Consider the following 25,410-nt stretch of genomic DNA (forward strand, 5'->3'; position numbering starts at 1 on the left):
AGAGACTCATATGCATCTATTACAAAAGGTTAAAACGCTCACTGATGCTCCAGAATGAAACACAATGCATTAAGAGCCGGGGTAACTATCTTCTGTAGCCTCTGAAGGGCAGTACTAAATGACAAAATATGATATTTAGGCATAATATGGAGATGTACATATCCTCAGTGTGAAAAGATGGATCTCAAAATGATACAGTCATTGTTGAAAAGGGTTCAAATACACGAAAATGCAGAAAAACCAAAGAATTTGTGGGACCTGAAGGATTTTTCTGAAGAACAACAGTTGATATTCATCTTATTTTGGTAAAATGAATATTTTTAATGACTCTGAAAGGGGCATGCAAACTTTTGACCTCAACTCTAGATAAAATAAGAAAAGACAAGATAAGAAAACATAAAATTAGGAGAGGCAAAGAGACTGGAAGGGACAAGGAAAGGAAACAAAATGAGGCGGAAAGGCAAGAAGACAAGACAAGAAAAATTAAAAGCTAAAACAAGACTGAAAGAGGAAGGATGAGTTGAGACTGGATGAGGACAGTCATGACTATGAGGAGAGAAGACCAAAATGAAAAAAGACTGAAAGAACAGAGACAAGAAGAGGAGAGAATAGGATAGGACAAAAAGAGATGAAACGAGACAAAACTGAAAGACAAGACATGAGCTGAAATGAAAAGCTAAAACAAGACTGGAAGAGGAAGGATGAGTTGAGAGTAGATGAGGAGAGTCATGACTATGACGAGAGAAGACCAAAATGAGACAAGATTGAAAGAACAGAGACAAGAAGAGGAAAGGACATGACAAAGACAGATGAAAACGAGACAAAACTGAAAGAGAAGACGAGATGAAATGAAAAACTAAGACAAGACTGAAAGGAAGGATGAGTTGAGATTGGATGAGAAGACTCATGACTATGACGAGAGAAGACCAAAATGAGACAAGATTGAAAGAACAGAGACAAGAAAAGGAAAGGACATGACAAATACAGATGAAAATGAGACAAAACAGAAAGAGAAGACTTGAGATGAAATGAAAAGCTAAAACAAGACTGAAAGAGGAAGGATGAGTTGAGAGTAGATGAGGAGAGTCATGACTATGACGAGAGAAGACCAAAAATGAGACAAGAGAAGACCAAAATGAGACAAGATTGAAAGAACAGAGACAAGAAGAGGAAAGGACATGACAAAGACAGATGAAAACGAGACAAAACTGAAAGAGAAGACAAGATTGAAAGAGATGAAATGAAAAGGAAAACATGACAAATACAGATGAAACAAGACTGAAAAGGAAGGACTGAAGAGGAAGGATGAGTTGAGATTGGATGAGAAGACAAAATCATGACTATGACTGAAAGAGAAGACCAAAATGAGACAAGATTGAAAGAACAGAGACAGACAAGAAAAGAAGGAAAGGAAAGGACATGACAAATACAGATGAAAATGAGACAAAACAGAAAGAGAAGACTTGAGATGAAATGAAAAGCTAAAACAAGACTGAAAGAGGAAGGATGAGTTGAGAGTAGATGAGGAGAGTCATGACTATGACGAGAGAAGACCAAAATGAGACAAGATTGAAAGAACAGTGACAAGAAGAGGAAAGGACATGACAAAGACAGATGAAAACGAGACAAAACTGAAAGAGAAGACTTGAGATGAAATGAAAAGCTAAAACAAGACTGAAAGAGGAAGGATGAGTTGAGAGTAGATGAGGAGAGTCATGACTATGACGAGAGAAGACCAAAATGAGACAAGATTGAAAGAACAGAGACAAGAAAGGAAAGGACATGACAAAGACAGATGAAAACGAGACAAAACTGAAAGAGAAGACGAGATGAAATGAAAAACTAAGACAAGACTGAAAGGAAGGATGAGTTGAGATTGGATGAGAAGACTCATGACTATGACGAGAGAAGACCAAAATGAGACAAGATTGAAAGAACAGAGACAAGAAAAGGAAAGGACATGACAAATACAGATGAAAATGAGACAAAACAGAAAGAGAAGACTTGAGATGAAATGAAAAGCTAAAACAAGACTGAAAGAGGAAGGATGAGTTGAGAGTAGATGAGGAGAGTCATGACTATGACGAGAGAAGACCAAAATGAGACAAGATTGAAAGAACAGAGACAAGAAGAGGAAAGGACATGACAAAGACAGATGAAAACGAGACAAAACTGAAAGAGAAGACGAGATGAAATGAAAAACTAAGACAAGACTGAAAGGAAGGATGAGTTGAGATTGGATGAGAAGACTCATGACTATGACGTGAGAAGACCAAAATGAGACAAGATTGAAAGAACAGAGACAAGAAAAGGAAAGGACATGACAAATACAGATGAAAATGAGACAAAACAGAAAGAGAAGACTTGAGATGAAATGAAAAGCTAAAACAAGACTGAAAGAGGAAGGAAGTTGAGATAGATGAGGAGAGTCATGACTATGACGAGAGAAGACCAAAATGAGACAAGACTGAAAGAACAGATACAAAAAGAGTAGAGAATAGGACAAAGATTGATGAAAAAGAGACAAAACTGAAAAAGAAGACATGAGATGAAAGGAAAAGCTAAGACAAGACTGAAAGGAAGGATGAGTTGAGATTGGATGAGAAGACATGAGACAAGAAGACCAAAATGAGACAAGATTGAAAGAACAGAGACAAGAAGAGGAAAAGACATGACAAAGACAGATGACAGACAGATGAAAATGAGAGATCTGACTATGATGAGAGAAGACCAAAATGAGACAAGACTGAAAGAACAGAGACAAGAAGAGGAAAGGACATGACAAAGACAGATGAAAACGAGACAAAACTGAAAGAGAAGACATGAGATGAAATGAAAAGCGAAGACAAGACTGAAAGGAAGGATGAGTTGAGATTGGATGAGAGGAGTCATGACTATGACGAGAGAAAACCAAAATGAGAGTTGGAATGAACAGATACAAGAAGAGGAGAGGATAGGACAAAGATTGATGAGAAAGACAAAACTAAAAGAGAAGATGTGAGATAAAATGAAAAAAAAGACGAGATAAGAGAGACAAAGAGAACAGCTAGGATGCAAAAAGGAGGAAAGAGACAAGACAAGACTAGAAGAGACAAGATGAGAAAAAAAAAGCTAAGCATAATCGTCAGCGCACAAATCAGAGACTGATGAAAAATAATTTAGAAATGACTGATGCAAAATCTTTTGTCTCAAAAATGGTAAATTACTGGCCTTTATTTTAATAGGATAGCTGAGTGACATAAAGGAACATTATCTGTACAGGAATTCAATTAATGCGGTAGCTTCCTGACACACCACTGTCTGCCCGTCACTCCACGCTGTAATAGCTCATCTCAAACCGATCCTAACTAGCTCAAAGAATCACGCACTGCTGCTTCAAATGCTGAGCATGAAATTCCAGAGCTAAAACCACCTGACATTTACAACACAACATTACGTACAGCCATTATAGTACATGCTTTACTTTGTAGTTACTATGAAAAGAAAATTGCACTATGGATTTGTGGACATTCAACAAACTATCAAATATATTTCCTGTTAAGAAAAGGGTAATTTACAGCTAAAAGAACAAAAAATTGCCACCAACAGCGTTGGAGAAACCTATAAAAAGATATAACATTATATAATCTAAATCTATAGCTTATCCTTGTCCATTTGTTATAAAATGAGCTGTGTTCTTTCAGCGCTGCACATAATAGAGTGCTGGTGGTAAAGGAATCAATCCCAGCCTGTTCTTTGAATGTTTTATGCACCTCACAATAGATGAATAAATATATAGCAAAAAGAAAAATCTATTAAAAACACTCCAAATGACTGAAAAGGTACGCTTCTGTGCGCTGCTCATACTGCGATTTGCAGTCTTACCATTCTCAGCCGAGAACACAATGGTAACGGGGCTGAACGGTCCCTGGCCTTTGGTGTTGTAGGCACCCACTTTGACGCTAAATGGAGAAAAGGGCGGGATGCTCTCGTTACGGTACACGTAACGGGACTGCGACGGTACGGAGGTGACGGCGTGCGTCCAGTTGACCTCCCCCAGAGGCCGGAAAGCAATGATGTAGCCGAAACCGTCTCCGTTTTGCAGGTCTTCAGGCACAGGCTGGGAGGGAAACAAGAAACTATAGTGATATTAAAACATACAGACCAGATCCAGCCTCAGGTTCACACCCAGTGCTTTTCCAAATCCCACACAGTTTTTGCAAAGTGATGCAACCTCTTGAGAGTGCAAATGAACCGCTTTCTAATATACAACCAAATTTGAATTGAATGCCATTACGGGAGTAAAGGGCCCAGATGGAAAACAGGCTTGGCTTTGACTGAGGTAATAAACACCCCCATTCAATTCCATTTAATTAGCCAAAACTATTACCTCGCACAGAGGGAGTGATAATATAGACAGATGACTTACCTCCCATGTTATTACTAACTCTGACTTGGAGCCACCCCCACCTCCGACATCGGTGGGGGCCGTGTCAGGAACTGCATAGAGAAAAACAAAGAACAAACAGCCATGTTTTTTAGTACGGCGGATAGATGCAGCCCATGCCTTCCTCATTGTTTCTTTTCATTTTCTTTTACTCAAAGCCTCATTATCAAGTATCAAATGAAACAAAGCTCCGGTCCCTTAGCAACTGCTTTTAAAAGATTCTGTGGGCAGCGTCTGAGTTAACTGGCTCTGTTTCTAGTGAATTTCACCGTTTGCCAAGAGTCTCTCAACAATAATGCCCGAAGAATTCGTTCTGTAACATACAAAGAGGCACCAGAGCACTGAATAAACCGAAACAGTATCGCTTCATCATGGGACGTTTGAAGAATACGGCCACTTGAACAGTAGTGGATTCAACTTCAGACAAAACACCCACGGGCCGCCTACAATTACTTACTGACCATCTGATGCACACAAAACTGGATTGCGCTTTCTCTATCTGGCAAGCTCTGTTCTGATTGGCTGACTAATTTAATTGGCATTTTGTGTACCTTCTGAGGTTGAAATTATCTCTGGACTTGCCAAGTCTGCCATGCTAGTGGCATTAAATCAAATCAAGAGCAGTGTTGGGGATAACGCATTACAAGTAACGTGAGTTACGTAATTGGATTACTTTTTTTCAATTAACTAGTGAGGGCAGGGTATCGAGTTCGATACTTTTTAGGCACCGAACGAAATGCCTCGATACGATAGAGTATCGAAAAACGTTGTTCTTGTCGTTCGGTACTAAACTTCGATACCTAAGGGATTAATATCATCAACGTCAGTGTGCCAATAAACCTGCAGCACTAGATGTGTTCAACTAGAAGTGGTGTCGCACAGATTGGCGGCTTTCACACTGAACGCAGAATGCGCAGCCCTTCCGAGCGCAGCAGTAAAAGTTCAACTAATTTAAACTTTGAACTCGGCTTGCACGCCAGTGGTGTGCTCCGCTGCACGTGCGTTTTGGTCGACGTAGTAACAAACCATCCTCGCGCGGCACATCTGTGAGAGCGATCTAAAAGCATACGAAGCAGTCTGCTCTCTATAGCTCTCTTGATCCTGCACAGAGCCGCGACAAAGTCGAACACACCTGCTACTTTACACTGGTTACACTCAGAGATGTGGCTCACACGTTAGGCTGTAGCGTGAAACAACCCCCTTAGATATAAGGCTATGTTTACACAGGTGCGTTTTTGTTGAAAAAAATTAAAACAATCCTCATTCATTTCAGATATCTGTCCATACTACACGACCGAAAGTGTGCGTTACGTGATCATTCATGAACACTGTAGCATGACACTACATAAGACAATAAATAAGACTTAGATTCCGCTTTTACTCAAAACTCATTTTAAACCACCAGCGAGTGTTTGTAATAACTTCCATTTGCCGTTGAATGTGTGTTTTGGCCATGTAATGTTGTTGAAATATGTTATGTCCTCTGAGTCAGAAAAGCAATTGCAGAAGAGAGAAGGCACATAACGTTATACATACCGGCACACAGTGCTGGAAGGTCCTAGTGCTTGTCAGTGAATTAGTGGAAAATTAATAGAAATTATGATTCTGAGGCATGCATTTTAAAATTAACATGCACTAGTGTGAATGTAGCCTAACAGATGTGTAAACTGAAAACTTTTTGAGCTTTATTAAAATAATTTTCACTGATTTATTGTGTTGGATATATTTTGTTCATTTGTGCAGTGGTTCAGGAGTCTTTGAATCTGTATAAATGTCAATAAGCTGAAAAAAAATATTTTGAGATAATGTAATCTCGTTAAAATTTATTTTAAAAAAAATAATTTTTTTGATATTGAAAAAAGTATCTTTCAGGAACCGGTATCGAGGTCAAGGTATCGCTATCGGCAGCGATATCGAAACTTTTTGAACTATACCCAGCCCTACTTTTTAATTTGCACTTTCTATTATAAACAAACAAGCCTGGCTTGTAACGAAAAAGTAATGTAACACATCACTTTCCATAAAAAGTAACTAAGTAACGTAATCAGTTACTTTTTTAGGAAGTAATGCAATATGTGACCCTGGATCACAAAACCAGTCATAAGGGTAAATTTTTCAAAATTGAGATGTATACATCATCTGGAATCTGAATAAATAAGCTTTCCATTGATGTATGGTTTGTTAGGATAGGGCAATATTTGGTTGAGATACAATATTTGAATATGTGGAATCTGAGGATGCAAACAAATCAAAATAATGAGAAAATTGCCTTTAAAGTTGTCCAAATAAACTTCTTAACAATGAATATTACTAATCAAAAATTAAGTTTTCATATATTTACAGTAGGAATTTTATAAAATATCTTCATGGAACATGATCTTTACTTAATTTCCTAATGATTTTTGCCATAAAAGAAAAATCAATAATTTTGAACCCATACAATGTATTTTTGGCTATTGCTACAAATATACCCCAGTAACTTAAGACTGGTTTTGTGGTCCAGGGTCACATATGGTAATGCATTATTTTTAAAAGTAACTTTCCCCAACACTGATCCAGAGTACTCAGAGCAGTTCTGTCTGTAAAATAGTCCGTACTTAATACTTTCGGTAGTGCAGAAATTCTGATCTTGGATTAATTTTTGCTCCTGACCATTTCTTTGTTAATCGTGTAAAAGAAAGTTTCTAATGAAAATGTAAGTTGACAAAAGGTGTTTTGATGGTCTGTTTTGATAATGTACATCATCACAATAATTAAACAATATTAATCAAAGCATACTGTTAATGAAAATATGATTAAAAAAATAACACTGCAAGATATTAATAAAGCACTATTTCTTTTTTTTCCAAGAAGAAAAACCTAGAAAAAAAGGATTGTTTAATAAATTCAGTGATAGTCAATAAAGCAAGCAGAGGCTGAACAGTGAATGAACAATGGTAAACTACAGCGCTTTGCTAGTAGAATAATTAACCCAAGCACATCCTACACACATATTAGATTAATCAGATACTGTATATACATAACATACACTACCATTCAATAGTTTAGGGGAAGAAATTTTAGCAGCCTAGGCTCATTGAAAATACGTGCTTGTGTCAAAGTTTTTGCAACATCGTTATTACATACCTTACTGCGTGTTTTCAAATTTTCAAAGTGAAATGTCCAGTGAATAGTGCTGAAATGCAGGTTCGATAGATGACTATGGCCATGTTTTTATTACGTTGGTACAGGCACCTATTGCGGTTAATTGCGGAAAATAACATACACCCTACACCAAACCCAACCCTAAACCCAACAGTGTTAACAAATGCAAAAAGTGATATAAAAATGCATTCGCTGATGCAACCATGCTACTTAACTTTCTTATACGTGGGAGTTTGACGGGATTCATACCAGAGCACTTCACCTTACAACCATAACACTGTATTGAGCTACCAAGCAAACCTACTAGTTAGACAACTATATACATATAGTGTATATGAAGATGAACTGTATATGCGACACTGCACCACAAAATCAGCACGGATAAGTAGCACGGATAGACATGTAGCACTAGCCAACAATACAATGTGTGAGTCAAAATTATTGATTTTCCTTTTATGCCAAAAATCTTTAGGATATTTAGTAAAGATCATATTCCATGAAGATACTTTGTAAATTTCCTACCGTAAATATATCAAAAATTGTTTGATTAGGAATATACATTGCTAAGAACTTCATTTGGACAAAAGGTGATTTTTTCAATATTTTGATTTTTTAGCACCCTTAGATTCCAGATTTTCAAATAGCTGCACCTCGGCCAAATATTGTCCTATCCTAACAAACCCTTATGAATGGTTTTGTGGTCCAAGGTCACATATGTGATGCTAATGTTCAAAAGTGTCAGTGATCTCTCGCAGTATGTTAAAATGGTTTTTAAGTCATAACATAATATTGTGCAAGGAATTGTGTGAAAATTAGGCTTTCTTAATCGAAATTCTAATCCTGAAAATCATACTTTGTGTTAAAAGGAATAAAAGTTGTTGGAGTTTTGCTTCCTCTGGCGTTCATTTCACCTGGAAACTGCAGTGATTCATAATTATAAGTACCTTTTTTTGGGTTTTGCAAAAAAGTAGGTAGAGGCAGGTATTTCCAATGAGCCTGGATAGCACTTAAAAAAAATCTATGCTTTTATATAATCAAATGGGACAGTAATGACAGGTATAATGCATATTAGAAAGATTTCAGAAAATTCGGCTTTGCCATTACTGGAATAAATTACATTTGAAATTATATTATAAAACAGTTATGCAGAAAGAATATTTTAAATAGGGCTGTCGAAAGATTAATCACGATTAATCGCGATTAATTGCATACAGAATAAGAGTTTGCCTAATATATGTGTGTGTACTGTGTATAATTTTTATGTATATATAAATAAAAACACATTCATATATATATTTAAGAAATATTTACAAGTACATATATTTATTCAAATTTTTATATAATTTGTTATATATAAATACAAATATTTTGTACATAAACATATTTCTCTTACTTTTGTCTTTCTTTTACTAAAACTCAAACTTTTATTTTGTATGCGATTAATTGCAATTAATCGTTTGACAGCCCTAATTTTAAAATATTACTGTTTTTACTGTATTTTCATTAAATATATGCAGGCTTGGTGAGCATAAGACGTCAAAAAGCATTAAAAAAAATCTCACCAAATGCAAAATTTTAAATGGTAGTGTAAAAGTATGCTATGAACTATTCGAAATGAATGCAAGTTACATACGCTAGTCAGAACGTGTAATGTTGTGAATATTTTTTTCTGTTACAATGCAGTAAAACGCGGGTAATGAATAACTATAGAAAATGAAATATGTAGTAGATTAGTGAGTTAGTAGTAGTATAGTAGGCGGAGATTCAAATGCATTTTTTAAATGCTGGTATGTTTAAATCAGTATATAAAATGTTTGAATATTCACTATAATTTTGGCATCTCATCAAGTAAAATGAAATTTTCATAGACTAAAATTAGATCAAAAATAAAACAGCCTAAAACAAATTAATTTTACATGGCAAAAAGATGATTTAAATGAGACATTTTCCAATTTGACGAAGTTAAAAATAGCTCTAAATGAACACTGTTGGTGACTCACCTGCATCTTCCGTTCTTGTTTTAAGAGAAGCGGGACTTGGTTCCCCCACACCGACGCTGTTTCTGGCCAACACTCTGAACTCATATTCCACCCATGCGTTCAGATCCACCACTGTTGCCGTCAGGGTGTTCCCATCAATCACCTCCGGGACTAAGAGCGAACAGAAAACCCACGGCTTAACCGAAAATACCTGGATTACACAGAGGTGCTGTGAATGTCAACAACAGGAGCCCAATTTTGAGCCAATGTTTACAGTAAGCTAGAAATGTCACAAAACATAAAAAAATTGTTCTGTGCCATGTCTCTGTCTGGGAGGGATGTTGTTCGAATGAATTGGAATTTGAGCGGCAGGGCGAGAGCCCAGATTAAGTCGTTTTGCGTTAGTACTTAGAGGCCCTTATATGTACTCAAAGCAAGCATAAGCTTCTTTCTTAAAAGCACATGAGACGTGCTATGGTAATTTCAGTCTCTCGCTGAATTGATGCTCCGCTTGACTAGCTTTAGTTAATCCTGTATTGTTACCCGTGTTCACTGCTTGCCAGCCCACTGTGAAAGCTGTCTTGGCCTGGATGATATAGCTTGTGATGGGGCTGCCGTTATCCTGGCCGGGTCTCCAAGAAAGCTGAGCCGTGCTGTCCGTGATCTCCTCCACTGTTACACCATCTGGAGCTCCTGGGGGACCTGATTCAATCAGACAATTAGCAGTGAATTAGCAATTAGAAATGAAGTTACCTCCACTGACATCTAACCTCGCTCACCCCCTGCCAGGAAGCTCTTCGCTTATCGCCCCACCACGCTGTGATATAAGGCCAGTCTCTAAAAGGTGTTATTACATTTTAAGCTGCTATTTTGTGGGAACACTAGATCTCTTTATGAATCATAGCAAGGCTTTTCAGAGGCTTGAGCGTTTGGAGCTGTTTTCTTAACAGCTACAGCACGTCTCCTTTAAAAAGCTGCACGTAGGTATACCTCTGCACATCTTTAATTGATTCTTCCAATTAAAAATGTGCAGAAAGTTGTCTTCCTTTGTCAAATTCACACTCCTTTGGGGGAAAATATCAAGAAATGGAGCAAAATGTTTGGTGGTTTTATCAGCGCAGGCCATTGTGTCACTCGTAGCATCAATGATAAGATCAGACAGTGTTTGTTTCTCACCTAAAAAGCTTTTTTTTATTTGGTTTTGGTGGTTTCATGAGAGGAGTTTGAATGCATCATGGCCAGACTAACATTTACATAATTCATTTTGAACCAAGGCCCCCTACTGTGCATAATATTCAAAGGCCACACACTCCCAGTTTCTGTAAATCAAACTGCCAGAAGTTTTAGGAGCTGAATGTTCTTGAGGGTTCCCTGTCTTTTCAACCAGTGAGTTTACATGCCTGTTTCAGTTCCACTCGGTTTTACTCACTTTCTACCTGATAAAATCTTTCAGAGCTTGGCAGAACCAGAAAAATGTATATTAACTGAGAAATGCCCATTGAGTTTTGCGACTGTATTCATTTATATTACTTTTCTATATCAGACATTTATAGTTTGCCTCCCCATTTTTACAGTGTTGCAGCCATGATGTTAAAACCCGTAAGACTAATTCGTCATGGATTCCATTGAGATTTTCCTAGGGGTTTTTAAAATGATGCTTTTCAATTCATAAGCAAAATCAGGTCTGTTGACCTGTTGTCTGTTAACTTGATGATACTTTGATGTTTTATTGTAGAATATAAACTGCACACACTCCAAACTTTTTAAAAACACACATTTTTAAAAATACACAACAGCTTTAAATAAAGCAATAGGCTCAAAGAAGCTGTGGTTTACAGTGAATTTATAACAGTTATAAATTCAGTGTAAACCACAGCTTCAAAGGGCTTGTTTGCTTTTATAAAACGATTATTCCATATACGTAGTAAGGTTTCACAAAATAAAACAGAGCAAACAAAGTGTAATGATATAAATACAAACAGTATTCGCTCACCAAACTATGGCCATGTTCATACTGTCAGTTTTTGTGATTGACAACCGCATTTACTTACAGATGTGAGTCTCGAAATTTGCAGTTCACACAGCATCTTACGGTTGAAATAAAATGTTATGATGTTCGTTCATGGTTTTTTTGTGCTTTAAGTAAAGAAGAAGACAATCGGTTCATGTGTTATTGATTATGTCTGTTATGACACATTTAAAGAGCTACAAAGCTGTATTTATTTTTTGAACTTTTACAAAATGACAAGACCTTCCCAGATAGCACATGTACGTCTAAAAGATGTCTCTTAAAGATCACTTGATCTGGAAAGCATCTGCTGTGTACAAACATCTGACAGACATCTTTAAGATATCAGTACTACATTCTAAATCATAAACATCTTAATGACATCTAATAGACGTCTATTTGACATCTGATAGGAAACGTCCTATAGACGTATCCCAGATAGCACATGTGCATCTGCAAGATGTCTGTTAAAGATCACTTGATCTGGAAAGCATCTGTTGTGTGCAAACATCTGACAGACATCTGTATGATGTCAATTTTACATATATTCTAAATAATAAACATCTTAAAAGACATCTAATAGACGTCTATTTGACATCTAATAGGAAACGTCCTATAGACGTATCCCAGATAGCATGTGTACGTCTGCAAGATGTCTGTTAAAGATCACTTGATCTGGAAAGCATCTACTTTGTGTAAACATCTGACAGACGTCTGTAAGATGTCAGTTTTGCATACATTCTAAATCATAAACATCTTAAAGACATCTAAATATACATCTATTTGACATCTGATAGGAAACGTCCTATAGACGTATCCCAGATAGCACATGTGTGTCTGCAAGATGTCTGTTAAAGATCACTTGATCTGGAAAGCATCTGCTGTGTGCAAACATTTGACAGACATCTGTAAGATGTTAGTTTTACCTATTTTCTAAATCATAAACATCTTAAAGACATCTAATAGATGTCTGTTTGACATCTCATAGGAAACGTCCAATATGTCCAAAAAATACGTCTTGCAAATGTAACCGCAGATGTCCAAAAAGTACGTCTTGCAGATGTCAAATAGATGTCTCCGTGATGTACGTGTGCTATCAGGGTCGGTTCATACCAGAAGTAACCTGCTCTATCTTGCCTGCTGGCATGTTGTCAGTTTCTTCTTTGCTCCCCAATGTATTTTTCACTGCGTGAGAACATGAGAGTGCCATTGTTTGTCGGACATAGCAACAGTAGCTAAGAAGGGCGGGTTTTTACAAAGGGTCAGTTACTCACCTTCATGAGGTTCCAAACCCGTAAGACCTTTGATCTTCTTCAGAACGCAAATTAAGATATTTTTGATGAAATCCGAGAGCTTTCTGACCCTGCATAGACAGCAACGCAACTAACATGTTCAAGACCCAGAAAGGTAGTAAGGACATCATTAAAATAGTCCATATGACATCAATGGTTCAACCATAATGTTACAAAGCTGCGAGAATACTTTTTGTTTGCAAAAAAAAAAAACACATGATGAACTAAGAGAGATGGATGTTGTGGTGCTCTTGTCGAAGACTGACACAGAAGAGAAAAAATGGTTGAATGATGTTGTTGTTTTTGGTTTTTTTTTGCACACAAAAAATATTCTCATAGCATTATAACATAACGATTGAACCAGACGTCACATGGACTATTTTATTGATGTCCTTACTACCTTTCTGGGCCTTGAACATGGTAGTTGCGTTGCTGTTCAGAAAGCTCTCAGATTACATTAAAAAATATCTTAATTTGTGTTCGGAAGATGACTGAAGGTCTTACTGGTTTGTAACGACATGAGGGTGAGCAATTAATGACAGAATGTTAATTTTTGGGTGAAATATCCCTTTAAAAACCTAATTTTAGCTTACTTTAATGCTTGTTCTTGTAAATCATTTTAAGTCATCTTGAGGCCTCCTTGGAAGTTTGCTGTGCCCCTCTAGTGGACCCCGGCTCCCCATTTGAGAACCATATTTAAACCATTCAAATCCTTATGAAGGCAAACTGATTTTATTCAACACTACAGCCAGTTTTTATGCATTTTGTGCTTGCTGCGTGCTAATTTTATACCCTTCTACACTGTTATAAAGCATTATTATAGGCTCTGGCAGCAAAAGTTGGCATGTCAATCTAATTTCAATTGAAAGATATTGATCCCGCTGAAACTCATTTGTAACCTTTGATAAACAGCTTCGATATGTTCCTCTAATTACCTCTAATGGAACATGTAATAACAGATCAATTCAACAGATAGATACATTTCCTTGGCAAAGCAAGGAAAGCATTTGTGTCCAAATCCAAACCCTGAATTTAAAGCTTCCTGGCCGTGGATCTCTTACCTTTCACGATTAAAATAGCCGCAGCTGATAAACTCTCAACGTCCGTGTCCACCACACAGACGTACTTTCCGGCGTGTTTCAGCTGTATATTCCGTATCATCAAATCTCCAGATGTACTCTAGAGATATAAACACACACATACGCATTACTATCCACTCTATCAACTGGGGCTTTAAAGCGACAGGAAGATGTGTGAGTTGTTTGCTATATTTGCCGGCAAGTGATTCAGTAAGTGTAGACACCCTGCTGCGTTTGGGAATGAAAATGTGGCCCAACTCCACAGCTAATGGATGACTTTTGGCAAAGGCTGTTTGCTGCTACGTTTGAAACGTCCGTCATGGATAAACATTCCCTCTGGCCAAGCCTTAGGCTCCTTCGGCACCGCACGGAATCCAGCTACCAAACTCGCTCACTAATTGGCTAATTAGAGCTTAATCACATTTAAGAGGTAGTGTGATTGGATTCAGTGTGCCGAAACCCTGAGATACGAAACAGTACAAGTGATGAATACTAAATCCACGAGCGACAATTAACCGCCTCTGTTAATCTAATAAAGATGAAGAAAGTTGTTCATAAGAGTGGAGGTGAACTTTAAAACGCTTTGTCAAGGGAACGGATGACGTACTGTGAACACAGGTATGTTAATAAAGATATTTCCAATTATATTCATCATGATACATGTAATTAATACATAAAAAGTTCATCAGAATCCTCATATATTATAAAGTTTTAATCACAATGACGACCTTAATTATTCTAAAGTACTTTCTGATAAACTAACTTTTATTCTTAATATGTAAATTAGGGCTGTCAACTGATTAAAACGTTGCATTATATTAATTGATATGCTGATTAATTACATGCATCAGTATATGCTGAAAAGAATCCAATTTAATTTAAAGACCAAAAGCACTGAACAGACAATTTTAAAAGAACAGACAACTTTGAAAACTCAAGACTCCAGCATTTTGTTTCACTCCATTGCTCTCCATTTAGACATAAGCATTTATTTATGCATTAAATTAACATTCTATACTGAAGCCCCAATAAAAAATATATATATTAGCATGACTGTTCAAAATATGAGGCCAGTAACATTTTTTTTTAAATAAATGAATACTTTTGCATAGCAAAGATGCATTCAATTACAAAGTGACAATAAAGACAATGTTACAAATGAGATTTCAAATACATGCTGTTCTATGGAACTTGTATTCCTTGAATAATCCTTAAAAAATATCATATATCATATTTTTGAAGAATCATGTGACACTGAAGACTGGAGTAATGATGCTGAAAATTCAGCTTTGCACCACAGGAATAAATTTACATTTTATTAAATTAAAATTACATTTTAAAATATATTCCAAGTAGAAAGCAGTTCTTTAAAATTGTAATAGTATTTCATAATATTACTGTTTTTACTGTATTAAATGCAGCCTTGGTGAGCATAATGTAGTCTGTATGGCATAACAGCATTACATTTGCTTGGTGTATTAAATTGGGTGATCAAAAAACCCACCTAGTTCACATCCAGCATCACTTTTGAGTGTGCATTTATGTTGTTATCTGATTTACATAATTCTCTTGGTGAATAAGAAGCTAAAACCATGCAGATGGCAGATGCAAATAAATAGTGCTATCACTGAGTGCATTTAATTCTTTACTTTATGCACCCATCTGTCAAAAATCTTTAGTTTACTAGAACGGATCCTTTATTGCTATTGTTTATAGACACTGATTCGCTGGGATGTTGATATTGTCTGTGCAGCAGTGAAGACTTTGGCACGGACGGCTTCACTAATTTAATAAAAAGCGCTTAGATTTCAAATCAATTAAATTACATGAGATAAGATGTATGCTCTTATCTGAGGGTGAGATTGTGGTTGGCAAACAAGAGGTAAATCTGCGATTTCAGCAGTAAGGACATTAGGCTACAAATTTAGTTTCATTATGGAAATGAATTCATCCAAGCTGTGAACTTCATGCTGATAATCCTACAAGACGGGTGGCATCGGAGAATTCATAAGAACTGGAATATAATTACTGATAAGAATCACTGGCTTAAATGAAGATGAAAGCGTTTCCTATGTGTGTGTCCCAAATGTTGAAAACCTTCACATTTTCTGTTCAGATTTGTCAGTTGGAATTACCATAATTATATAAAAGTCAAAAATAATTTTATTGTACTGTTGGTTTTTTTTTTTTTTTTTTTTTTTTTTTTGTTCACGGAAAACTAACTCGTTTAATTCTCTAAAACACGCAACCGTATTTGAATAAGAAATCATCTTTTTGATAGCTTTGGGGGTGGTGATTAATGAATCTGTTTAAGGTTTGCTCAGCTGAGCCATGCACATCCAATATTGACCAGTCAGTCCTCATTAGGGCATTCTCTCAGTCTTTAAAGTCATCACTATTTCTAGAAAACTGTCATTGCATCCCAGAGAAAAGCAATCCGAGATGTGAGTTCTGACCATTCAAAAGCTGTATGAGGATATTACACTTGAGATCCTTAAAGGCAAAACTTTGATGGATTGATTTTTATTCTGTGAAGAGGAGGGAAAATAGCTCAAAGTGAACGTAGTGGGCTACTAAGCAGTGGAAGGAATGGCTAAAAAACTCAAAAAGAAGGTGATGAATTGATCCCTGCCAAGAAGTCCACATTTTAACAGTAGGCCTGGCTCAGAGTATAGTAGCATTATACAGTAAACTACAGGAACTGTTCCTTCAGAATCTGACATTTGTTGAGTATAATGAGTATAATAAATTCATTTGTCACAGCAGCTGTACCGCACCAAGACGTTAAAGGTACATTCAGCATTTTTCTTTATCAGAAAGGGTTTACAGAGAGAAATGAATAGTACTTTTTATAAATCTCTTTCAAATCATTTGCACTGGCATACAGTATGATTTAGTTTTAACTTTAATTAAATTAAATTAGTCCAGGATAACTGTCATATTTGAAAGTAGCAGCATACTTTTTTTGTAGTTTTTTGGGGGACTTTGTATGGAAGCCATTTTCCGTCACTGAATATAAAAAAAGGCAACCTCACTTAACTGACTTTTTTTTGTTTACATCTCATAATCCTGATGTTTTTTTCTCAGAATTGCGTGACATATAATCGCAATTGCGAATTATAAAGTCAGAATTGTGAAATATAAACACAATTTTTCGATTTTTTTCTTAGAACTGCATGTTTGTGTCTTGCAATTCTGACTTTTTTCTCATAACTGCATGTTTGTCGCAATAACTCGCAATTGCAAGTTTATTTATCTGAATTATCATGAATTGCATGTTTTTATTCACAAAAATTCTGAAAAAATGTCAGAATTGTGAGATGTAAACAGGCAATTGTGACTTTTTTCTCAGAATTGTGTGATATAAAGTTGCATTTGCTAGTTATAAGGATAGAATTGTGAGATATAAAGGATATATTGGATATATTGTGAGATTTTTTTGAGAACTGTTTGTATCTTGCAATTCTGACTTTTTTTCTCATAACTGCATGTTTGTATCTCGCAATTCTGATTTTTCTTCTCAGAACTGTTTGTATCTCGTAATTCTGACTTTTTTCTTACAACTGCATGTTTGTACCTCACAATTCTGACTTTTTTCTTATAACTGTTTGTTTGTATCTCGCAATTCTTTTTTTCCCCTCAGAACTGCATGTTTGTATCTCACAATTCTGACTTTTCTTCTCATTCACACTTAAAAATAAAGTTTTTTTTGTCCAAATGGTTCAATAAAGAACCTTAAACATCTGAAGAACCTCTGTTTCACAATAGGTTCTTTGTGGCAAAAGAAGATTCTTCAGATTATAAAAAGGTGAGAAAGAGATGGTTCTTTAAAGAACCTTTGACTGAATGGTTCTTTGTGGAACCAAAAATGGTTCTTCTGTAGCATCGCTGTGAAGAACCTTTTAAAGCACCTTCAGTTTTAAAAAGGGGTGTAACTGCATGTTTGTATCACAATTCTGCCTTTTTCCCCATAATTGCATGTTTGCATCTCACAATTCTGAGTTTTCTTCTCTTTTCTCTTTAATTCTGAGAAAAAAGTCAAAATTGCACGTTTTTATCACAAATTTATGAGATAAAAAAAGTCACAATTACCCTTTTTTTTATTCAGTGGTGGAAATGGGCTTCCATAGATTTGGCACCTTGTTACACTTGTGGTGTTTCGGCCGAAATGACTGGCCTACAAAAAATTGCTCATACATTTCTTACCAAATATGAATCAAAATTATTTTTGCATACGCACAGATCAGTGAGGACTACAAACCAACTACAATGAGAACTACAACTACAAACACTTCCAAAAAGACATTAAAAAAGTGCTAACTGAAAGAAATCACACTGACAAAAAGATTGAATCCTAGATAGCAAAATGAGAGATTTACAATCAGTTTTTAAAAAGCCTGATAATTTTGACTGGAAACACCAAATTAAAGTAAAGGATAATCAGCACAGCACAAGGGTGAAGAAACTGTTTGAAGTTAAAATGGTAGTTATTTGTTGAAAATCTTAACACAGTTCTATCACAAATTAAACAGCATAAAGCAGAATACAGACAGAAAGAATATAGACAGAAAAAATATGACTTACCCCACCCACATGCTCATAATGTTGGTCCAGTTTATTGAGGAGCTGCCCATTGAAGGCCCAGGAGAAAGAGACATCCAGAGCAGGGTCACACGAGATCTGGCAGGGCAGCACGATGCTCTCCCCAACAATGATCTCCATGTCCACTGGACCCTGGGTGATTTGTGTCGGATCTGCTCAAAATTACACATTAGGCTGATTAATGAAATATACATAAATATAAATATATACATATATGTATATAAATTCTAAATTATATAATCAAAAGAGCCATTTTTCAACCAGATCTCAAATGAAAATCATGACATTTGTACCAAAACCTGAAATCAGTGCTCCACGTACAAGAGCTCTGAGCCTGAAACCAAACTAACCGACTGTACGATTTACAGCAAAAATAAAATATTTGAAAATCAGAAGCAGACAACGGTAGGAGACTGTGTCCTTATCAATGAATGAACTACTAATCCCATGATGAAGCACCGCGGTGTATTTCCTCAGACTGCTACAGAGGCATATTAACAACCTTGGAGCTCACAGTAGGTCTGTCTTGAAAGGTTTATACAATATCACTAAAAACCAATTTCTCTAAGGAGGAAATGAATGGGATTTTTACTTCTATCCACTAGGCAGGACACTGCAGCTTTATCTACTGTATAAGAAAAAAGGCTTAGTAGTCTCTTGCTCCAGTTTTTGATGTGGGCTGATGTAATACCTCAGAAGCAAATACACACACACAAATACACACACATATACATAGAGGAAAATAAATAGGGTCATTCTGGGATGTATTTCAAAATGATTTTTTAGTTAATTATTAGTTACAATAAAAGTTTTTTTGTCAGTTCTGGAAAAAAAAAATAGTGTAATGAACTTCATGAATTTCAAACAATCAAGGGAAATTCATTTACTATTCAACTGATGACCCTTTGATGACATCAGTGTTTAAGCGCCCAGTTGCTTAATGCGGAGGTTACTTCCTTTCAGATTCATATTCAAATGTGCTGCTGTGTGGAATCTGCTGTGAAAGACATTGATGTAGTAATCTCAGCAAAACCTAGAGTGCGAATGCAGCATTCTATATTTTTCTCTCTAAATTGTGCACGCTCAACCTATAACCTACACCCTCACACACTCCATTAGTGTAATCCAGGGTAATTGCAATGCCATAAGCGGAGCGTGAAAATGGGTAATTACAACAACACACAAAAAGCCACTGTATCCCATCCCTGTTGAGTTGAGCTGAGAGAGAAAAAAAGAAACCTGCCAGTTGGAGAGCTGAACCGCTCAACCCATCGCATTACACTAGAGGAGCATGTAAGCCCCAGAAAGCAATCAAACAACTTTCCTTTCAGAATGCATTATAAAAACAGAATGAACTATGTGAAACAGAAATCCTCTAATTGGCAGAACACCTTTGTATATACTCATCGGGCTCGAATAAAAAAATTAATTCATTCTCATTTACTTAACCTTATGTTGTCCCAAGCACAAATATATTAGAACATTTCAGCTGCTTTTGTTTATACAATAAAAGTCAATGGGGTCCAACAATTTCAGGCTCCAAAAAGGATATAAAGGTAGTGTAAAAATAATCCATACAACACCAGTGGTTTAATGCAATTTTTCTGAAGTGATCAAATAAATGAAAGATCAATTAATCTATACAGAGTCTAAATCAAATATGTCAAATACGTCAGTGTAATTTTAGTATCACTGAGATACTGTACCATATTATAGCTTTTTTTTTTTTTTTGTATTTTGTTGTGTGCAATTCATTATTATTTGTGATTATTATTCCTCTATATATCTATTATTTTAGTCCATCAAGTTGAAGTAAATGAAAATGAGAAATGCTGCTTTAGAAACTAGCTGAATTGGAATCAAGTAACTTATGTTTTTATATTATTATTGTTGTTATTAATTTGCTTTTAGTTTTAGTTAGCTATAGTATGGAATACAAAATAAAAAAAGGTTATTGCGACTTTTTTATCTCACAATTCTGACTTTTTCTCACAAATGTGAGTTTACAGCATAGCTCGCAATTCTGACTTTCTCACAACTGTGAAATTATATCTCGCAATTGAATTTTTTTTTTTAATTCAGGCTTTTTTCTCAGAATTGTGAAATTTAAACTTGCCATTGCGAGTTATAAATACGTCACAGTTCTGACTTAATAACTCGCAATTTATATAAAGTCACAATTCTGAGAAAAAAAGTCACAATTGTGAGTTTTTGTCTTGCAATTTCTCAGAACTGTGACTTTATTTCTCAGAATTGTGAGTTTATATCTCAGAACTGTTTATGTCTCTTAATTCTGACAATTCTGAGTCGCAGTTGTGTTTATATCACGCAGTTCTGACTATTTCTCAGAACTGGGACTTTATTTCTCAGAATTGTGAGTTTATATCTCAGAATTATGCATTTTTATTATTTTTTGAATTTTTATTATTATTTTATTAGTACATCAAGTTGAAGTAAATAAAAAAAATGAGAAATGCTGCTTTAGAAACTAGCTGAATTAACATAAATGTACAGTAATTATTTTATTTTATATCAAGTACATTACTTATAAAAAATCAAAACTATAACAAGTAACTTTTTATATTATTATTATTATTATTATTAATTAGCTTTTATTTGAAGACTATTTCTCAGAAATAGGACTTAATTTCTCAAAATTTGAGCTTAGTTCTCAGAATTGAGAGTGTATAACTCAGAATTGCGAGTTTATATCTCAGAATTATGTCTTGCAATTCTGACAATTCTGACTCACATTTGCGAGATTATATCACGTAATTCTGACTTAATTTCTCAGAACTGACTTTATAACTTGCAATTGCGAGTTTATATCTCACAATAGTGAGAAAAAAAGTCTGAATTGTGAGATAAAAAAAAAGTCACAATAACCTTTTTTTAATTTTTTTATTCAGTGGCGGAAACGTGCTTCCATACTATATTAACACTGTCACATTCATTTAAAAAAACCCTCATTGGTTCTTGCGTGTCACGTTCATTACCGCAGGAAGTAAGGGTGTGTGCTGAGGGTGCTGAGGCTGCTGGGGGTGCAGTGTTAAAAATAAATAAATGTAAATTTTGTAACAAAAAAGAAATAAAACTAATTTTATTAATTCGAATATTCATTCAAATTCATTGGAAAAAACACAATGACAATAAGCAACAATTGTCGCGTGACGTCACCACGTCCCTATCCGTCATTAAAGATTAAAAATACACCAGTCAACCTGTCGCAAAAATGCATTTCTGATTTTTTTCACTGAACGAAGCGCCATGTGCACAGACTGGGGACAGTTCTCCGCTTGTTCACAATGTAAGGTTAAATAAATAATTGATGTTTGATTAAGTACAGCATTTTCTTTACTCAAACACAATGTCTATAAAAGCTAATTTTTTTTTTTGCTTTATTTTATATTTTTTTGCTGTCTAGTTGTAGCCAATATACTTTTGTAGGCTACGTTATTAATATCCTGTGAATATAGAGCTTTATCGCTATATCATGAGGTTTTGGCCAAGTGTATTAAAAGACAAGAAAAACCATGCGCCCATATAACTACAATAAAATTTACAACATGTACGTTGATCAAAGCACATAATGCGATGCACTTGCTGCCTCAGATACAGCTGTTCTTATGACAGACAAAACACAGATCGTCATTCACTGGTCAAAAACCAGTTAACTCAATTTGAGCTTGATTTTCATAAAATGTTAAGTGCAGTCTGGTAAAGCCATAATACCAATTCTGACGACTGTTTAATTATTGAAAAAAAAAAAAAAAAAAAAAAAATTAATATTCTATTTTTATTTCTGTATTTCAGTGCTTGATGTGCCGTGGTATTTTTTATTTACCAATTTTATGTGCCACTGTATAGGCCCACAATAAAATAGTACCATTAAGATATTCACATGAAACTGAAGTTGTAATAACAAAATGACAATTTTGTTATTAAAATTTGTAAAGCAAATAATGGATTCCCCCGTAGTTTGTGGTTCATTATTATTACAGATCAGTCATAAAGTAGTACAATGGAAAACTTTGACTTTTTCTCGCAAATTTTTACGTTTATCCATAAGGTTATATCTCGCAACTCTGACTTTCTCACAATTGTGAGTTTATATCTCATAATTCACTTTTTTCTCTTAATTCTGACTTTATTTCTCAGAATTGTGAGACCTAACTCGCAGTTGCGAGTTATAAAGTCCAATTTTGAGGGAAAAAAAGACTGATATGTTCTCACAATTGTGAGTTCATATGTCACAATTAATAACTTAATTAACAACTTAATAACTCACAATTGATATAAAGTCACAATTCTGAGAAAAAAGTAAAAAGTGTGACTTTTTACTTTTTGTGACCCAGTTTCTCAGAACTGCGACTTTATTTCTCAGAATTGCTAATTTATATCTCAGACCTGTTTATGTCTCGCAGATCTGACAATTCTGACTCGCAATTGTGAGATTATATCATACAGTTCTGACTATTTCTCAGAACTGGGATTTTATTTCTCAGAATTGCGAGTTTATATCTAAGAAATTATGTCTCACAATTCTGACTTGCAATTGCAAGTTTATATCACGCAATTCTGACTTCATTTCTCAGAATTGACTTTATAACATGCAATTGCTGCTTTATATAAAAAAGTCAGAATTATGAGTTTGCATCACAATTATGAGAAGAAAAGAATTATGAGTTTTAAAGTCAGAATTGTGAGATAAAAAGTCACAATAACCTTTTTTATTTTTTATTCATCAATCCTATGTCACATTAATTTAAAAAACCCCTCATTGGTTCTTGCGTGTCACGTGACTAGCTACGTCATAACAGAAATGTCACGACACAAAAAGAAGTTTGGTTTGATGTTATTAATGCCTTGCCATATTTCATATTTCATTAACATGCTACCTTTATATTCCTTTTTAACTTGAAACTGTTAAACCCCACTGACGTCTAATGTGTGGACAAAAAAGTTGAGATATTCTTAAAAACATCTTTGTTTGTGCTCCACAGAAGAAAGAAATGTTTGCGGTGACATGAGGGAGAGTAACTGACAGAATTTTTATTTTTGGATTAACTATCTCTATACGAAACTGTCATGATTTTGATTAATTGTGCAGCCGTATCAAGAACACAATTGCCTGTAAAGCCTCCAGAGTTTGGAGACAAATCACCTCTTCCCACATAACATTACCACAGTTGAACGACGATCTAAAATAACATCTATCTGCAGCAAAAGCAAAGGGGAAGCCCAGACCATAATACTATTACAGTAATCCATACCTGTGACCAGCAGTCTTCCTGTAGTGCTGGCCGCACCAAACTGGTTTCTAGCCAAGCAAGCGTAGTTTCCTCCGTCCATCTTGGTCACATTTGTAATTCTAAGTGTTCCATCAGGGAGTAAAGTTATCCTAAAGGAGAGAAGCACAATCCTCTCAAATCAAATTTAACCTTGGTTAACACATAATGGAGCTGATTTCCGAGTACAAATGTGTTTTATATTTCGGGAACAGTAGAAATGTAGTAGGAAGAACATAATGTGTTTCTTTAGAATGGCACATAAATCTCTGTACATTGGAAGCTCTCCATGGCTCGGTTGCATGCAGCTGCCCGAGAGCCAATGAAGCTGAAGAGTGTGCGTTCACACGAAACAGTCATTCAGACGTAAAGTGACGAGCCATAACAGCAGGCTGCATCGCTCAATCTACCGCCCCATCATTTGAAGCTGTTCCTGACTTGTTCTACATTTTTAACATATTCTATATATACATACTCTTAAGAAATACAAACCTTATTTTCTCATGTACATGCGAAGTGCCTATAACTTGAAGTGCTTTCAATTTCATTTACAGTAATTGCTATTTACCTGGAACTGCAATCAATGACACTCAAACCCTTTACAACTCTGTATAAGAAGCCTCTTACGCTGTTGCTGGTATTTTGTCTTGGCTGTGTGGCTGTTTACAATGTATTGTTGACTATTGCTACAAACATACCCGTGCTACTTAAGATGGGTTTTGTGGTCCAGGGTCACAAATGTACGTACACTAGTAATTAAAAAAAATTGCATGACTGAATTCAAAGAAAAAAGTTTTTGGCTTATTGGCTGATCAATATATATTAATAGAAAGGGCTGTGACTTATTTTATAAAATTATATGTAGATTTATTTGACAAAAATATAGCAAAATAATATTCTGAAATATTATTACAAGTTAAAATAAGTGTTTTCTATTTCAATATATTTTAAAATGTAATTTGTTTTTGTGATGCAAAGCTGAATTTTTAGCATCATTACTCATCATACCTATTTTATTACAGTGTAAGACTTTATTATAACTTTTCAGCTATTTATTGCATCCTTGCGTAAGAAATGTATTAATTTCAATACAAAAACTTACTGACCACAAAATTTTGAATGGTACTGTATATTATTTCTGTGATCTATAGGAATTTGCACTATTCATCCAAAAACTGCTTAGTAATGTTAATATAAACAGCTGTTTAAAAGGTTTGAGATCAGTAAGATTTTTAATGTTTTTAAAGAAGTCTTTTCTGCTCATCAAGGAAGCGTTTATTTGATTAAAAATACAGAAAAAATGGAAATATTGTGAAATATTATTGTAATTTAAAATAGACATTTTCTATTTTAATATACTTTAAAATGTAATTTATTCCTGTGATACAAAGTTGCATTTTCAGCATCATTACTCCAGTTTTCAGTGTCACATGATCCTTCAGAAATCATTCTAATATGATTTACTCCTCAAGAAAGATTTCTTATAATTATCAATTTTTAAAAATAGCTGTGGCGCTGTATTATTATTATTATTTTATTTTTTTTATTGTGGAAACTGTGGATTTTTCTGGGTTTTTACAGCACTTATTTTA

General features: G+C 35.1%; 1 protein-coding gene across 2 annotated transcripts in view; it reads right to left on the minus strand.

Annotated features, from left to right (window-relative positions):
• Positions 1 to 25,410, minus strand: part of cntn3a.2 (contactin 3a, tandem duplicate 2) — a 104,433-nt gene that overhangs the window by 14,213 nt on the left and 64,810 nt on the right. For both annotated transcript variants that reach the window (XM_051097185.1, XM_051097186.1), the window contains 7 exons: positions 23,804 to 23,931; positions 18,513 to 18,682; positions 13,911 to 14,028; positions 10,093 to 10,251; positions 9,571 to 9,720; positions 4,409 to 4,479; positions 3,865 to 4,099 (listed from right to left, as the gene is read on the minus strand). In XM_051097185.1, coding sequence (XP_050953142.1) covers positions 3,865 to 4,099; positions 4,409 to 4,479; positions 9,571 to 9,720; positions 10,093 to 10,251; positions 13,911 to 14,028; positions 18,513 to 18,682; positions 23,804 to 23,931 — 1,031 coding nt within the window. The remainder of the gene's footprint in view (positions 1 to 3,864; positions 4,100 to 4,408; positions 4,480 to 9,570; positions 9,721 to 10,092; positions 10,252 to 13,910; positions 14,029 to 18,512; positions 18,683 to 23,803; positions 23,932 to 25,410) is intronic.

The sequence above is a fragment of the Labeo rohita genome, chromosome 23 (assembly GCF_022985175.1).
Source record: "Labeo rohita strain BAU-BD-2019 chromosome 23, IGBB_LRoh.1.0, whole genome shotgun sequence".
Taxonomy (NCBI): Eukaryota; Metazoa; Chordata; class Actinopteri; order Cypriniformes; family Cyprinidae; genus Labeo; species Labeo rohita.